The sequence below is a fragment of the Oryzias latipes genome, chromosome 2 (genome assembly GCF_002234675.1).
Source record: "Oryzias latipes chromosome 2, ASM223467v1".
Taxonomy (NCBI): domain Eukaryota; kingdom Metazoa; phylum Chordata; class Actinopteri; order Beloniformes; family Adrianichthyidae; genus Oryzias; species Oryzias latipes.
In genome coordinates this window covers 20,861,108-20,877,853 of record NC_019860.2, presented here as the reverse complement: position 1 = coordinate 20,877,853, position 16,746 = coordinate 20,861,108, and the positions used below count along the sequence as shown (strand labels likewise).

General features: G+C 43.2%; 2 protein-coding genes across 3 annotated transcripts in view; both read right to left on the bottom strand.

Annotated features, from left to right (window-relative positions):
* Nucleotides 1-763: 763 nt before the first annotated feature.
* Nucleotides 764-5,708, bottom strand: LOC101172060. 2 transcript variants are annotated; one of them, XR_002291681.2, is made up of 7 exons: nucleotides 5,080-5,708; nucleotides 4,827-4,919; nucleotides 2,977-3,050; nucleotides 2,741-2,902; nucleotides 2,410-2,636; nucleotides 1,679-1,783; nucleotides 1,049-1,152 (listed from the first exon to the last, which is right to left on the bottom strand). XR_002291681.2 is itself a non-coding variant. In XM_004066588.4 (6 exons), the coding sequence occupies exons 1-6, from the start codon at nucleotides 5,144-5,146 to the stop codon at nucleotides 945-947; spliced, it is 831 nt and encodes a 276-aa protein (XP_004066636.1). In that variant the 5' UTR covers nucleotides 5,147-5,628; the 3' UTR covers nucleotides 764-944. The 2 variants fall into 2 exon arrangements, 1 of the variants encoding a protein (XP_004066636.1); XM_004066588.4 differs by lacking the exon at nucleotides 1,679-1,783 and having other exon boundaries at nucleotides 764-1,152; nucleotides 5,080-5,628.
* Nucleotides 5,709-7,420: 1,712 nt separating this feature from the next.
* Nucleotides 7,421-16,746, bottom strand: part of LOC101160883 (FERM and PDZ domain-containing protein 4) — a 64,971-nt gene continuing 55,645 nt past the window's right edge. Inside the window, exons 16-18 of the mRNA XM_023949843.1 lie at nucleotides 16,579-16,714; nucleotides 14,756-15,745; nucleotides 7,421-11,925 (exon numbers count right to left, since the gene is read on the bottom strand). Of these exons, the coding sequence (XP_023805611.1) occupies nucleotides 8,630-11,925; nucleotides 14,756-15,745; nucleotides 16,579-16,714 (4,422 nt within the window). The 3' untranslated portion in view covers nucleotides 7,421-8,629. The remainder of the gene's footprint in view (nucleotides 11,926-14,755; nucleotides 15,746-16,578; nucleotides 16,715-16,746) is intronic.

Below are 16,746 nucleotides of genomic sequence, written 5' to 3'. Positions count from 1 at the left end.
CTCAGATTAAATTTCCATGTTCTATTTGGGTCAGGCTCAGACAAACACGTCTGGCGTGGTCCTGCTTTTTCCCCCATGAATGGTTTTTCCGCTCCTGAGGAAAAAAGGCAGAGGGCACACAAAAACTGAGATTTTTTTATGATGAGTGTGGATTATTCTGGGAGGGACAATCACAAACCAGAGATGTTCTGGACCTCCACAAATAGGTAGGTTAGCTTGTGTTATGAAAGAGTGTGGACTCAAGAAACCCGAAAGGAAAACTCATTAAAATCCTTTTTTTGTGTTTGTTTTTTTAACCCAATATATAGAGGAAAAACTGCTTAAAGTTCGTCTTCGAGTGTCATGGCAACAGCTGTTTCTCTGATGATGAAGGCTGCTTGTTTGCACTGCGAGGGCTCCCCCTAGTGTCCGAAAATGGTACACATATGTTAAAGTATCAATAACTTCAAAAATTTACTGTGAACATCCTAAAAAAGTTAACTTATTAAAAGAAATTTGAAACCAAAATGATAAAAAAAGGAACTTAAATGTCTATTCCTATTATACTTTTAATTAAAAACTAATTATTCCATTTCCTGAAAGCAGACTAGCTCTAAAAACATAGGAACAAAACAAATGAACATATTTGTCAAAAGACAATGAATGGGACAAAGAAAAGGCTCATTGACTTAATTTAAAGACAACTTTTCCTTTTTTCTGAGCAAAAAGCGTAATAAAAACCCTCACACTGTCATTTTTGTCCTAAAATAAACCGAGAGGAAGATAATTTAAATACATTTTTAATGAAAAAGAAATTCAAGTTTTCAGGACAAACTGTGCAATAAAGACAAAAAAACTACACCAACGGCAGAAGACACACTAGATCATAGGAACAAATACATTTCAGAGTTTTTACATTTCATTACAAATCTACAAGAAAACATGTTAATGACAAACTCTGCCTTTCAACAGGAACTAAAGCCATTTCTTTCCCTCTTTGTCACGTCGCTGCATCTCAGTGTGGCGTCAAAAGCATCGGGTTCACAGAGACTCCGGCTCCACTCGCCGCATCCGCTCGTAGCTGTGGACAGTTCGTCTGTGCGTCCCATAATCCTTTGCATTTCCTGAATGCAGGGCAGGATGGTGCGGCTGTGCAGCTGCGCCGCGCTGAACCTACGGTCGGGACGGAGAAACGCCAAGAGTTTGATTCCGCGGGACGTCAGGCAGCTTCATGAGGCTTTTAAATTACACACTGTAAACTTTGAGATATTAAAAACTAAAGCATTTTTTTGTAAATGTATTTTAAAGTTAAGGGGAAATTTGGAGAAATTGAAAGAGAAAATTGTAAATTTGAAGAAAAGAGGTTTAAACTTGAAAGAAATGCTAAACATTTGAAAATATTTATTTGATTAACTATATTTAAAACTCAAAATACTTAAGGAAAAATCAATAAATATTTTAAACCTTAAAAATACAAGTCATTTGAAAATAAAATAATAATAACATATATTTTAAACATAAAATCATTGTTGAAAATGTGAAAATAAAATTGTAAACGTAAAGAAAAAACGATTTGAACCTAAAGGTAATATTGCAATTCTAAAAAAAAGACAAATATATTATAAGAAAATGTCTTTATGACTTTAAAGAAATTTGAAAAAATTTGTATAAATCTTAAAATTAAAAATAAGCTACAAACCTTAAACTATTACCAAATAAAAAATGTTGAGAGCAGAAATGACATCACCATACCCTCTGTCACACCTGATGTCAATCATGACTCAAAGCCCCGCCCCCATCTTCACTAGAACAGTAAAAAAAAAAAAAAACATTTAAGTTTATAACAGCTTTATCTGATTTACTTCAACGGATCCTGATTGGACCTCAGGGCTTTCCTTCAAATCCAAACTGTTGTTTTTCTAAGTCCACGAAAGTGAAAATGTGTTTTTCGTTTGAGTAAATGTTTGGTCAATGTTTAACAAACTGATGAAAATTGTAAAAAAAACTGATGACGTCATTTTGTGCTTAAAGAAGTAAACATGTATCACATTCCTGTGCGTCATGTTGTCTGTGTAAAAAGTGAAAAACTAAAGAAGTAGGTGGTGGTAGTATCATAGAACGGGCTTGATGTGCTCAGTTTCTTTTTCCCTGGTCCTTACTTTACAACTAGAATCAATCACCTCAATCTTTATTTCTACTCATCATACATGGCAACACAAAGTTCTGTACATCAAAATAAAGAAAAACATAACTAAACAATGGGCACGTTTGAGGTACTTTGGTACATTACATGCATTTATTTTATTTTATTTTAATTGTAGTCCACCTCACTTTCAGAATAAAAGTGTGTATTTTTAATTAACCAGGAAAAGTGGAGTGAAAAACTGACCTTTTTAGTAACTAAACAAGTAAATAACTAAAATGAAGTACCTCCTGAGCAGCTCGCGCCCTCTGCTGGGGGAAGGGTGGTAGTGCTGGAGCGCAGCGAGCTTGTGAGCTGCCAGAGCGCCGTAGCACTGATCTCTGAGGGCGTTGTGGCTCTCCGTGTCCCACTGCGGCAACTCGCTGGTGTATCTCCACGCCATCAGGCAGAACTCCAGCAAAGAGTCCCACTCCTGGTTCCTTAGAAGGACTTGGCCCCACTCCTGACAGGAGACCTGATGAAGAGAAGAGAGTCTGTGACAGACATCTGTGACAGACATCTGTGACGGACGTCTGCGACGGTTTTAGGGAAAAGAAACAGGAAAAAACAAAGTCAAACCTTGAACGCCAGCAAGTGAGGATACGCCTTCCGGTAGCAGTGAGCGTCCCTGTTGGAGCCGAAGCGCGAGTACGGGATGGAACGGTAAACGTTGGTCTTCTTCAGCTGAAGGTCGTCCTGAAGGTGCTTCATGCCGGAAGCTACCATCCTGGGCTCGTGGCTCTGCAGGAGCAAAGCCTCGTCAAGTTTCACTTTCGACCTCCACAAAGCACAACGGCGCCATGAGCGAGGGTTACCTGCTCGGCCAACACCAGCGACCTGATCAGTTGCACCAGCTGCTGCTTGGTGAGCGGCGCGGGGGAGGGGTCCACTATGACCAATCAGGGAGAAGAAAAAAGAAATTAGAAAAGAATATTTAATTGGTTAAAAACCACATTTGTTCCCAAAATAACATATCTAAAAAGTTAGACTTTTGTTATGTTACGAATATGTTATGTTATTGTGTTTTCTGCTGCATAAAAAGAAGAGAAATCCATTCACGGATTATTCGAAACATGCATTAGTGTTTAAAAAGGAACCAATTTGAAATGTTTTAACCATTGTGCTATCCTATGGCACTACTGGTGGCAGCAGAGCCGCCACCAGTGTCTGAATGTGTGAGTGAATGTGTGTGTGACTGGGTGAATGGGTCTGTGACTGTAAAGCGCTTTGTCCTTGTTGGAAGAAAGGCGCTATATAAGTATACGCCATTTACCATTTACCAAGATGAACCCACCCTTACATTGACGTGTTCTCCCTACCATGACAAAGGTGGATAAAGGTGGAAGGATTTCATGTAAACACCAGTGAAGATCACAAATCATTGAAGAAAAAGGTTCAGCGCACTGTCTAATAATTGGTACTTTATTGATCCCACAATGGGGAAATTCGTCTCCGCATTTGACCCATCCCCTGGTGGGGCGGTGAGCTGCAGCCTAACTGCGCTCGGGAGGCAGTAGCGCTAAGGACCTCACTGGGTGATGTTCATTGCTCGCCATTGATATGGTAATTCAACAATGGTAACTCAGTACCATTGTTTATTCCCCTCCGGGAATCGAACTCTGGATTCCTGCGTGGTGGCCGCTCACCTTACCAACCGAGCCACCCAGCTAATGGGTGTAGATGACCCCACTCCCAATTTTAAACTGCCTAGGATAGCACAAGGGTTAAAGTTAATCTACATCCATTAGTAGGGGGTAAAAATGGTGCTGGACAGAAGAAAAAAATGGGATTACCAAATAAAATTTGCTTTAAACCATCTATTTTTCCTTAAAATAAATGAAACTTGGTTGAATTAAACGTTATTGACTCTAGCCTCATTTCCACGGAGTGGTACTGTCTGGTTTTGAACGGTCCAGGCGATTCAGGTGACGCAAACAACAACAATGGAGGTCATCACGCAGCGTTTTTGTTGTTTTTACTTTGTAGATACAAAGCATTTCATGTTGTTTGAGAAAAGATTGCAGGGGGTGAAGAAAAATAAAGCCGTTTGTTGTTGTTGTTTTTTTGTCAAAATGACTTTCAGCCAATCAACAGTAGCTCCGCCCTAAATCAGTCCATTTCATTTTTCTATGGACCTACAACCAACGGGGGGGCCCAAAATGGTACGATTCGGTGCGGCTTAATTGGTCCATTTTATAATAGAAATTTTCAAAATACCGGACCGTACCATTCTGTACCGCTCAATGGAAACAAGGCTTTATTGTTTTCTTATTTACTTAATAAATATCAATAAGTTGCTTTGATATGTGCAAAAACAAATATCTTGGACCTGTTACTAAAAATGTTTTGTCCTGTATCTATAAAAAATACTTTTAAATTTGAAATTAGTTTGAATTTTTTTATCAAATAAAAAAATTTGGGGGAACAACAAGAAAAACTGAATTTTTGGGGTGGTTCCACAATTCTCAACATCTTGTTTTTCTAAAAAAAAATAATAATAAAAGACTTTTCCTTTTTTTATATGCACCCATTTCGAATATAATCGTAATATTTTTCGACAATTTCTGTGCAGAGTTTTCCTTCTTAACCAGATTTTTTCATGCTTCAGATGGGCTGAGCCCCCCTGAATTTGGAGCCTACGAACCGCCCCTGGTCAGAGACTCACGTGACTGTGAAGGTTTCGGGGTTCTGGCTCGTGAAAGTGGGGGTGAGTCCAGCTGCGCGTTCAGAACTTCAAAGTAGGATCTTCTTAGTCCAGCTGGGTTTGGAAAAGCAGGACAAACAAAAAATACTCAAGTTTACACAGTGTGTGTTTGCTTTAAACAACAGGAGATCCGTTTGTATTTACATAGTAAAAAAAAAACAAAAAAAACGTTAAAAGTGAGGTTTTAATGAATCGCATGTTTGTGAGGACTTGCCTGAAGTTTTGGGCTGAGGTTCGGGAATCTCCACCAAAGCTTGTCTGGGCTGACAAACCGCTGCCATTGTGGCCAAACCTGCAAACGAACCTCCGACAAGAACCGAACTTTGGCCCAACGTTTGCCTCGTCGACTTACTATTTAACTTGCGCCGCTGAAAACCCGAAACTAGTTCTGCAAACTAATAGCAAACTCCGCGCGTGAGCGCGAGCGACTGAAGCTCCAACTATTGTTTGTGGCTGCTGGGACTTAGCGCGCAGGCGTGGTTTGTGGCTGACGTCCTCGTGATTGGCGGACGTAGCGGCACGCGGAGAAAACGCGCTCAATATGCTAATTTGGCGGGCTCCGTCTGTCCCCGTCGTCACGTCCGCCACGCGCCAAGTCCGGCCCGGGGTAGATTTGAAATCTGAACTCATTCTGTGACGTTTTGTTTCAGTCTTTGGTTTGAAGTCAAATCTTTAGCTGTAATTTTGTAATTCAGACTAAAGTCCGAACACTAATAGAATGTTACAGTTACAAAATGTAATGAAACTACTGTACCTCCTTTGTAGACAGAAAATACAAACTGGTTTTATTTACACCTAAAAAGGGAGAAAACTATGAATAAACAAAATAAACATTAGCTGCGTTTACATGAACACAAGTAATCGGAATAAATGCCAGATCTGAATAAAAATCGCGCTATGTAACCCGCCATTTATTTATAGTTTGACCCGATCGAGATAGGTGGGTTTCGCCAATCGTTCATTCAGATTATAGTTCATTACTGTGCTGGATTTTACATCACGCGGAGAGGGTGTGGCACTCCAGAGCGTGGACAGGACCGGCTAGCTGCTCCACGCGTGCAAACCGTGTCTCTGACCAGAGCAGCTGGACTCGTAGCTTCGTGTTTGTGAGCAAAGGAGGGGTCCTGGGTGACCGTGTCAACAACCACAGGAATTTGTGTTTCTAATGGTGTCCAGACTCAATAAAGGGGGATGTTAATCCCACATATTTACGTTCAGCCAAGATGTACATTACGGCATTGCCCCCATGGGTATTAAGTGCATCCAAGGCTAAATGTTTTTGTTGGCACGCATTAACCCAATCCATACCCTCCTTCCGGGTCCAAGAATAAAGCACGAGCTTTAACTAGAAAATTAGGAGTTAACAGTTACGTAATAATAATAATAATATTAATAAAGGCATGTTTAGAAGATCATCTCGTTCTGTGCTGCAACTTTGTTTGTTTACAACAAAATTAGCTATTTTTTCTTCTACGGCAGTTTCCGGTATTTTAGATAGTTCTGCGCATGTCAAAATGATTTATTTTGATCGAATAGATGGCGTGTGTAAACGTTATAAGCGGATAAAATTTCTCAGAGCCCATGTACACAGTTTAATTCTAATCCGATCTTTGATCCGATCGAAGACATTTTGCATATGCAACTGCAGTCAAGTCTTTGAGGTCAAGTTCCTAATCGTTGAAGTCAAGTCTTAAATCCTTGAAGTTAAGTTTCAAGTCCTTGGGGTCAAGTCCCGAGTCCTCGAGCTAAAGTCCCAAGTCTTTAGGGCTCAGGTTTTAAAGTCTTCGAGGTCACATCTCACTTCCGGTCAAGTTTTAAGCTTTTGAATCCAAAACTTTGCAGTGAAGACTCAAGTCTTCACAGTCAAGTCCCAAGTCTTCGATGTCAAGTCTGAGTCATTACTCTGAAGTCTCTAATCCTTAAAGTCAAATCCGAAGTCCTTGAGGTACCATTTAAAGTCTTTAAATTCAAGTTTTAAGTCAAGTCTCTGCATGTGATACTCAAGTGCTTCTCAAGTCTAAATCTTAAGTCCAAGTCTCCATCTTTACTCTTTGGCACATTACAAAGATTTTATGGTATTTGTCGTGGTTTTCCTTCCAGCCTATCCCTTCAACCCTTGTGCTATCCTTGGCACTTTAACATTGGGAGTTGGGTCATCTAGACCCACTAGACAGTGCTCTGAACCTTTTTTCTTCAATGATTTGTGATCTTCACTGGTGTCCATGGATTACATGAAATCTTTCCACCTTTATCCACCTTTGTCAGGGTAGGGAGAACATGTAAGGGTGGAGTCATCTAAGATAGCACGAGGGTTAAGGGTCGCTACAACAAGTCAGCTTTCACTCATTCACACAGATGGTTCGGCAGAGATTTTTCTGTGCTGGATGGCCTTCGTGACAGAACCCTGAATTTTTATTTGGGCTGGGGACCGAAACAAGGGATTCCCTCTTGTGGCAACATAGTGAGGCAATGGGGGACTCAAACTGGAAGAAGTTCATGGCATCCCCTCGGAATATTACACCCCAGTCACAACATCAACAGAAAAACAAAGGCAACAATTTTAGAAAATGTTTTTTAATCTGTTGGTGTAATACTGAAAATAAAACTACAGAATAAGAACTGCATCGTGACACACTGTGTGAAACAAAATAAATAAAATTAAACTCACATCCATGTTTTTAATTAAAAACACAAATTTGTTTATCAAAACAGAGCAGTATGATAGCACAGGTATCGATATAATAGTAATGTTTTTTTATATAACCATTCTTTATAGAACAAGTATTGCGTATTATTTTAAAAGCTGAAATAAAATTATAATTTTCACTTTTTTACTTATACAATACATTTTTTACCATTTCTAACAAATTTCTTTACTGTCTTGCAACAAAACATTTGGTCAAAAAATATTATCAGGTCTTCTTCTTGGACTGATAATAGTCTTTACAATAAATTATAATAATATTCGATAATTTAGTAAAAATGTACTTTATGAACAACTGGTTGTATAAGTGAAAGAAATAGCACTAAGTACTCCATGGCTTCTTAAAACTGCTACTTTAAATAATGTAATTAAATATTATCTATCTACACTTTATACACTTTGAATAAGTTCAATAATGCACAGGTAAAAGGATATAGCTAGGTACATACAGGTATTTTAAAGGTCTTTAATAGTATGGCTTCATAAATATACATAAGTGTAATGTCACTGGAAAAAACATCTTTTAAATCTCTTCAGTTTTGTAGTGTTGTAACTTTTACTGCATTAAGCCACATAAAGAAACCCAAATGCAGCGTTAAAAAGACAGGAATCTTCCACACAACTCAAAATCTGCAAGATGATTAAAGCAATGCTACATTCACACCGGGCTCGGAAACGCATGTTCAAGCGACCACTTCCAATGAAAAGTCTGTGTAAACACACTTATATGCATGTTTCGTTCTTCTGTGTTCAAAACCCGCAGTCATGCAACGCTACACAAGTGTTTAAGTCCGTCTTTTGGGCTGTACTTTCAAAACACACAGCCAAAAAACAAACATTGAAAGTTAAACCAAGTCTTTCATATATCGGAATAGAGCTGTGAATGATTGACGAGATTTACACCACTTCAGCAGCTCGTGTGCGAACATCATATGTTAAAAGCCCATTCAAAAACCCACAATCAGCACGTTCTTTTACTCGCCACACATGCCCGGTGTGTACATAACATCAGACTTCTACTGACTGCATAGGCCACACTCTAGAGCATAAGGAACAGCATTTATTTACTTAGCAGCGTTTTAAGGGACCGTGTGAGAGCGTTAGCAATGGCTGACATGGTACTGGAATGGCGGACGAGAGCTTTCACGCTGTGCTCCCCAGGTGCAACCACAGTAGCAGCCTCGGCTGCTTTGAGCAAACAGATGTAATTCATGACGACCTCGTCAACCTTTGCCACAACCTCTCTTTGTTGTTGTGAGGCGGACGCTCCGAGACCCCGCACCAGACACATGCAAGCTTCACAAAGACAGCATAGAACCTGAAAGCTACACGTTACAGCTAGCAGCATTTCATCTGGACTGCTATGCGCCTGCGCCATGCGACGGCAAGCCCGCCCTAACTCCTTCGACTCAATGGAAAGGAGCTGTTTGTACTGGGATACATCCTGGATGGGCATCTGGACTCCGCGATCGCAGCGACCCATGCTGGACCTCATCAGTGCAATGAGCTCACTGGCATCCCGGCGGACATCCCTAAAGCCCGAAGGGAAGCCGTACATGTGGTCCTTGAGAGCGTTGATTCGTGCCAGGCGGTCACTAAAGCTCATGTTATTGAGGACCTCTCCATACAGTTGTTCCCCGGCAGCATCCATGGATAAAGATAGGGCTGGTGTGGCACCATTATTGTCCATCCCAGTTCCACCACAGCTTCCTCTGGGTCTGTCCCACTCGTTGTCATCCTCTTCACCCTCACTTTTCCGTTTGAAGAAGCAGTAGCTAAAAGGGCCGTTGCATCTCCAAGGACTCATGTCCAGTTTTTGAGAGCCCTTCATGTGCTTTGAGTCCTTTTGTAAAGGAAACGCCACGGACGCTCTCCTACTGTCCACACCACTGCCTGTGGACCAGCATGTGGTATGGGACGACACAGAACCTTGGGAATAGCTCTTTGAGAGCCGTTTCCTTGCCTGTTTCCTTTGGACTTTGGCATCCCCTTGTTGGGTCACTGGTGGTGACAGGGGCTGCTGACTGCGACTTCGTGTGGGCTTCTCAAACAGAAGCTCTGCGCTTCCAGAGCTGGCCGTCACATTGCTGGAGCTGCGTTTCAGCTCTCTGCCTCGTTGTAGGTTGTTATTTAAAGAGTCTGCTCCAGGAAAAGTTTCGACGGCCAGAATGTGGTTCTGCCGAGACTGAGAGGAATGGATGGAATTTTGGGAGCACCCTGAGTTACTGGAGCTACTGTTGGCCTGTGAGGGTAAAGATAGAGGTGGAAGAGGTGGTGGTGGAGGAGGTGGAGAGTGCAGATTGGGCATTGGGGATGAAATGGCAGATCTAGAGCTATTAGACGGTTGTCTGACAAAAGCTGAAGGGTGGTCTCCCCTCCCTAGTGACAGGGCATTGAGATCAACACGTTGACCTCCTAACGTGGAAGCAGCAGAGTAATTGAGAGGGTCACAGGGATGAGGGTAAGACTGACGAACTGCATGTTTGGACCTCATGTCCGACCTAAGCCACTCCTCCGAGCTACCAGGTTGACTTCTTGATCGTGGTGGAGGGTGCGTTTTGGTCCCTCCGTCATGGTTTCTGCTTAGATCCAACCCCCCATCGAGGTGGCTATAGTCTTCTCTTTTGTAAAGGGACAGAAATTGTTCTGGATTTATACCCCCTCTTTCAATGTCAGCTTCCAATCCAGAAAAGGAGCTCCTCCTTTCTGTTCTGGCTTGCCTAAAGTCCTCACTGCCATTGGGCCTGTGGGTGTGAACATCAGGACTTCTTTTCAGTTTGGCAGGAAGCGTGGCGGAATGGTAAGATGGCGGGTTTTTGGTTGCCACCTGCAAACTGGCAGCAGGAGGGCTAAAGAATGGAGATGATAGGGACGAAGGCATACACGGACAGCGGACATTGCCTCTGTTCTTAACCATTTCAAAAAGCTGTGGGTTGCTAGTGATAAAGCGCCGGCTGTCCTTTTTGACGGCCCCTCCCATGCCGGCGCTGTGAAGCTTCCCTCCCTGATGCATCTGGCTGACTGTTAGATAGTTAATCAGCTGTTTGTAGGCCTCGCTGCCTTCCTTGGGGTTTAGACCCTTTAAACAGGCCTGCTGTTTAAAGTGGGTCTCTTTTTGGGACTGCTTATTGCCAGTGCCTGTCTCCTTAAGTTTTGATGGGGTAGCTGATGAGGGTCTGCTTGATTCCGGCCCACCAAGAGGTGGATAAATATTTGGAAGCATTTTTCGCAGGAGAGCAGGGTCCGCATGAGGATGGAGGTCTCTTCCCTGAGTGTTCTGGCCAGGTTTGTCGTCACAGTTGAACATTTTTATGACAGAGGAAGAGGAATTGGAAAGAGCGTGCCTCTGCAAACGTTGGTGCGTGGATTCAACAGGACCAGGGCCGAGGGGGGAATCGGTTGGCGTGGCACAGACACTACTGTTTGTGCTGCCACCAGCATCCAATGAGGAACACAAAGAACCCTGCAGTGAACCGTGCGCCTCTCCTTGCAAACTGGAAATCCTTTTGGCAAGGTGGTACTCGCACAAGCGCGCAACACTCTGTTGCCTTGAAATTGGCTGATGGTCACTGTGAGAGTCTGATCCCTGGTCAGACCCTCCTGACCTGGGTTGTTTGGTCGGGGACAACAATGATGCTACAACTAGATGCTCGTCTTGCTCAGCAGCTGCGGGTCCTTGTTCAGCAGGACAGTCCCTGAACTTGACCGTGTCCAGGAAGCAATCGGAAACTGTGGAGGAAGGGCGGGGGATTCTGTGACGGTCACCAGGGACGCCATTTATACCAGCATCCTCAGCGATAGAATTTTCAGATAAAAAAGAGTTCTCTTGTCCTTGGCTTTCATTTCGCTCGCAGAAGGAAGTGCGCTGCTGTAATTCAAGATAGCTGCGCCAGTTAGCACCATCGCTTCTGTTGACCTCTCTTGTGCTAAAGGTGTTGTACTTTCCAGCAGAGTCCATCGATTTCTTGTGGTGCTTGCCTCCAGGTGTTGTGGAGCTCGGTCGCTGGAGACTGACTGTATGACTACCCTGGGCCCTCATCTGCTGCCTCTCAGTCCCCAATGTCGTCTCCAACTGGGGGCTCCGCCTCGGAGGAACTGCCGGAGGATGGAGGTGTCGACTCGGGCTGCGGGGCTTCTTCTCTACTGTGCTACATGAATTAGGTGAGACAGGGAACTCAGTTTTCTCTTCAAGTAAAGGTTGGTATCCCTCCTTGGTGGCCACCAGCAGGCGCATGTGGCCTTCGTTGAGCCTGTGTGAAGCAGCCATTTCACAGATTTCGGTCATCTCTGAGGAGTTCGTCTCATTCCCAGAATCTGAGGACGACTCTGGGCTGAAGCCATGAGATACGTAAACGCCTTAAACAAAAACAAAAACGATTCATAAAATTAAACATAGCCAACTTGTATTTTAAGCTGTTTTATGTGTACAGCGTTCTCTCGCTTATTGCTGGAGTTACGTTCTAAAAATAACCCACGATAGGTGAAATCCGCAAAGTAGTCATTTTTATTTTTTACAATAACTGTAGATTTTTTTCAAGAATGTAAAGCTCCTCACAACACATTTTATACACTTTTCTTTTGTTTACACTCTCAAAGTCCAAACCTTTGTAGAAAAAAGTTCAGTTTTAAAGAATGAAGACAAAGATCTGCTTGCGATTGAGGATTTTTGTAAATTTGGTTTTGGCTCTGTACTGAAGAGACAGTACGGAGAAGTATGATTAACAAAGGTCAACAACCGAACAGGACGCAGAATGCCATGCACAATAAAAAACACCCAGCACCTTCGCACACGTCCCAATGAGAACTAACGGCTTTTTAGGTTTTCACTCTATTTATTTAGGCATTTATTTCTTGTGTTTGCACATTTATGTACGATGTGATTTAGAGGGTTAGAGCAGTGGCCCCCAACCACTGGGTCGCACCGGGGACGAACAGAAAGAAAAAATAATTTCCATTTTATTGTTTATCTCGAAAAAAACGTTTTATTTTGAAAAGTGACCGGATTCTCTCTGTTACATCCGTCACACATTAACGCACGTCAAAGTCGCGACACACCAAACATCGTGTGATACACCCCGCTAAAATTAAACCCAAACAACCAAAATGAGCAAAAAACAAGGGGAAACGGTCCAATGAAGTGACAGAAGAGGAAACTGCACCCTCTAAAAAACCTGGAAAATCCGGAAATCTGTCTTTAACAGGCAGCGGTAAACGTGCTTTGCGCTGCACCTCAACCCCCCCCCCACACCACCACCACCACCGGGGGGTGGGGGGGACCGTTGTACCGGTCCGCGGTGACAAAAAGGTTGGGGACCACTGGGTTAGAGGACACCATAATATACAGGAGAGTCAAAAGATTGTCATCTAAAGCTGTTTTAACAGCAAATGCAATTTGCATCGGACGCAATACATGTCAAATTTGCTGGCTATTGCTTGACCAAAATTGTGATCATTAGCAAGACACCGGTGGGAGAAGCTATTGCCTGAAGTTTTTTGCCTTATCGCTACATATCGATTCATGGAAGCATCTACTGTATGTCTAATGTACAGTGGAGCAAAAAAGTCTTTCATCATCCACCAAATGTGCAAGGTCTTCCACTCGAAAAGATGAGAGAGGCCTTTAATTTTCATTATAGATAAACCTCAATCAACTATGAGCGACATGAGCAAAAAAACTTAATATCTGATTTTTAAAGAATTTTGTTAATAATGGTGGAAAATAAGTATTTTGGTCTGTAAGAAAAGTTAAACTCAATACTTTGTTATATACTCTTTGTTGGCAATGACAGCAGTCAAACATTTTCTGTAAGTCTTCACAAGGTTTTCACAAACTGTTGCTGGTATTTTGGCCCATTCCTCCATGCAGATCTCCTCAAGAGCAGTGATGTTTTGGGGCTGTCGCTGAGCAACATGGATTTTCAACTCCCTCCAAAGATTTTCTATGGGTTTGAGATCTGGATGCTGGCTAGGTCACTCCAGGACCTTGAAATGATTCTTATGAAGCTACACCTTCATTACCGGGGAAGGCCCAGATGGAGGGAGATAATCAGTGGTATTGTATGTCTTCCATTTCCTAACAATTGCTACTACAGTTGATTTCTTCACAGCAAGATGCGTCTCTATTGCAGGTTCAGTCTCCCAGCCTGGTGGAGGTCAACATTTTGGTTTCTGGTGTCCTTAGACAGCTCTTTGGTCTTGGTCAGAGCGAAGTTTGGAGTGTGACTGTGAAGTTGTGGACAGGTGTCTTTTCTATAGATAACCAGTTCAAACAGGAGCCATTAATACAGGTATCGAGTGGAGGACAGAGGATCCTCTGACAGAAGAAGTTACAGATCTGTGGGGGCCAGAAATCTTGCTTGCTTGCAGGTGAACAAATACTTATTTTCCACCATAATTAATAAACAAATTCTTTAAAAATCAGACATTGTGATTCTGGACCTTTTTTCCTCATTGTGTTTTCATAGTTAAAATATACCCATGATGAAAATGAAAGGCCTCTAATATTTTTTAAGTGGGAGAAACTATTTGCAGAGATCATTCCAGATTGAAGGGTTGAGTCTATAAAAAGGGATTTTGTGCAGTATTCCCTTGCTGTATCCCGATTCACCTTTTGCTGTTTCGCATTTTTGTTCTTTTGTTCTTCTTCTTTCGCTTTTTTCCCCGTCTTCACAGGTTGTTGACCTTGTCGATCGATCTCATCTGTGTCGTGTCTCCTGCACAGAATGAGTTCTGCATCCCAAATCTACGTAAAACCTTAAATTGTGATCAGATCTTTATTTTCATTCTATAAAACAGGACTTATTTTCCAGGAACTTTGAGAGTTTAAAGAGAAAAAAAGTGTGAAAATGTTCATGTCTGCCTAAGAAAAGTGGATAAAGTGAGTAGTTTTCCAGCCTTAAAACGTCTGTGATACTGCTTTGCAGACTTCACCTATCGTTGTTTTTTTTAAAACGATAAACGAGGGATCGCTGTGTTCATTTATCCAACCTGTTCTCTTTAAATCAACTGGTTAAAGAGAAAAACCCAATAAAAATTTACTTTTAGAGTAAGAATTCATCTTTTCATTAGTACATTTTTTTCCTAGTTTCAGTTTTGTTGGTTTAGGGATAAAACTTTAAATGAGTAAAAATACCTGTTCTTGAATCCTGTTGTGTGAAAACCAAACGATGCCTGTACCTGAACTGACCTGGATTATTCACCCCAGTTGGAGGTGGTGGAGGTCTCTGTTCCGACACGGAGAGATGCTCCAGAGCCTGAAGGGTATTCACGACGGCCTTCTCCAGCCTCGCCTCCCCGTCCCGGCTCCCCTCCCCCTCCTCGTGTGTTGGAACGGCATCGATTAATGATACGGGGATGTCGTCGTTGTCACACGTGCTCAGGGGCCTTCCCTCAGGCGCCGTGTCCTCATCCAAACTGTCGCGAAACCCGGGCGGGGGGGCGGCTATGGCCAGATTCAGGGTCTGCAGCAGGGTGTCGTCTTCATCATCATCAACAGCATCATCTCCCTCTGGAGGAGGCAGTGATGTCAGGTCGATGATGTCATCAGTGGAACCGGAAAGCTTGAGAAAAGTGGCTTTGCCAGCTGCCGGGGCCATCCCTCCTCCCTGGTGGGCATGGCCCCCACTTTCACTGTTTTCCCCCACGGGTGTGCCCCCCGTAGAGTCTTCCTCACAGGAAGCATCGTCGTCATCCTCCGCATCATCGGTGGTGTCGCGGTAGAACAGGTCCCTCAGAACCGGCTCCTCTCCCCCCTCCTCGGTTATGATGTTGCTGTAGACGTGCGTTAGGGCGCTGAACTGCAACGACATCCGGTCCTGAAAGTCCACGTTGTTCTGCAGGAAGGGGGCGCCGTGCTCGGACAGCTCTGGGCTCTCCGACAACCTCTCGTAGCCCGGGTTCCTTGGTCTGTTCAGCGGGGGGTGTCCCCCGAAAATGAAGGAGACTTTGGCGCTGCGAGGGGAATCCTGAGTTTTGAACCTGGCTGGGGGAAGGGGCGGGGGAAGGGGGCCTCTGGAGGGGCGGTCAGCATCGGGGGTTGGGGGCTCTTGGAAGTAAGGAGAGATGCTGTTCTCTCCTCGAAGGTTGGCCGCGTAGTCCCGGTTGAAGGCCTCCCCCTGCCGGGCCCCCTCGTCACCCAAAGAGGTGCTGTAGGGCCACTCCAGGCAGCGCTCCTCACCTGCAGAAAGGAAGCCAGATGTCAAGACTCCGAGTGCTGCAAATTGAACCCACTCTGATCACCTTTTTATTCTAGGACATAGTTTCTGTGAATGTGACTGTTGGGGTGGGCCAATGCCGCCCCCTTTTACTTCCCCATTGCTGAGCTCTCTGTTTCCATGCTCCCCCGCTAGCTTACAGTCCCACACACCGGTCGGACGAGGAAGCCGACTTTACACGTGTTTCATTCGCGGTACCCGGGGATGATCTCTGCTCCTTCGGCATCTCATTTCGTCTTTAAGCCAGTTTGTAAAGCAACGCGGCTGCAGCAATGAGGGCGTGTCTGTACTTTGACCGATGTGACACATGTGTGCACATATGCGTTTGTTTTTTTGTTTTTGTTTTTTAAATGAACCTCCTTTTTGTTTCATTTAACTTTAAAACGAAGTGGGGCTTCTATAGTGAGGTAATAGTAATTAATGACCAAAATTTGAACTGTAATTTGTTACATTTCTCCGTTACTGACAAAGTTATTAAAGGACAGTAATTTGCTGCTTTGTAACCTGTATCAAATACAAATTTCTTCAAACTGTATTTTTTTCGCCTGCTCCTGATTTACAATGATTTGAACAAAGAAAAAACTCAAATTTTAAGCTTAGTTTTCTTTATACATGTCCTCCATCAGAAAAATGCCATTCGAACATGTTAAAGACATTATTTTTTTATCCGAGCGGGTCTCTAAAACATTTGGTTTGTGTTTTCTTAAAATGCCTTGCTCCTTAGTATAACATGGATTTTTAATTGACTTGACTATAATTCGTCAGAAACCATAAAATCACACAGAGAATAACCAACCGATATCTTCTCCTGTGCTGTTGCAGGGGGCCATGTTGAAAATAGATCTCCTGGAGTCCACTAGGAGGCGATAGTAGCCTGCTGTCAGACAGGCCAGGTTCATGGCATCACTGGACTCCATGATCAGAGTGATGGGCTGCAACAGCAAAGAGGGAGTTAATGAAGAAC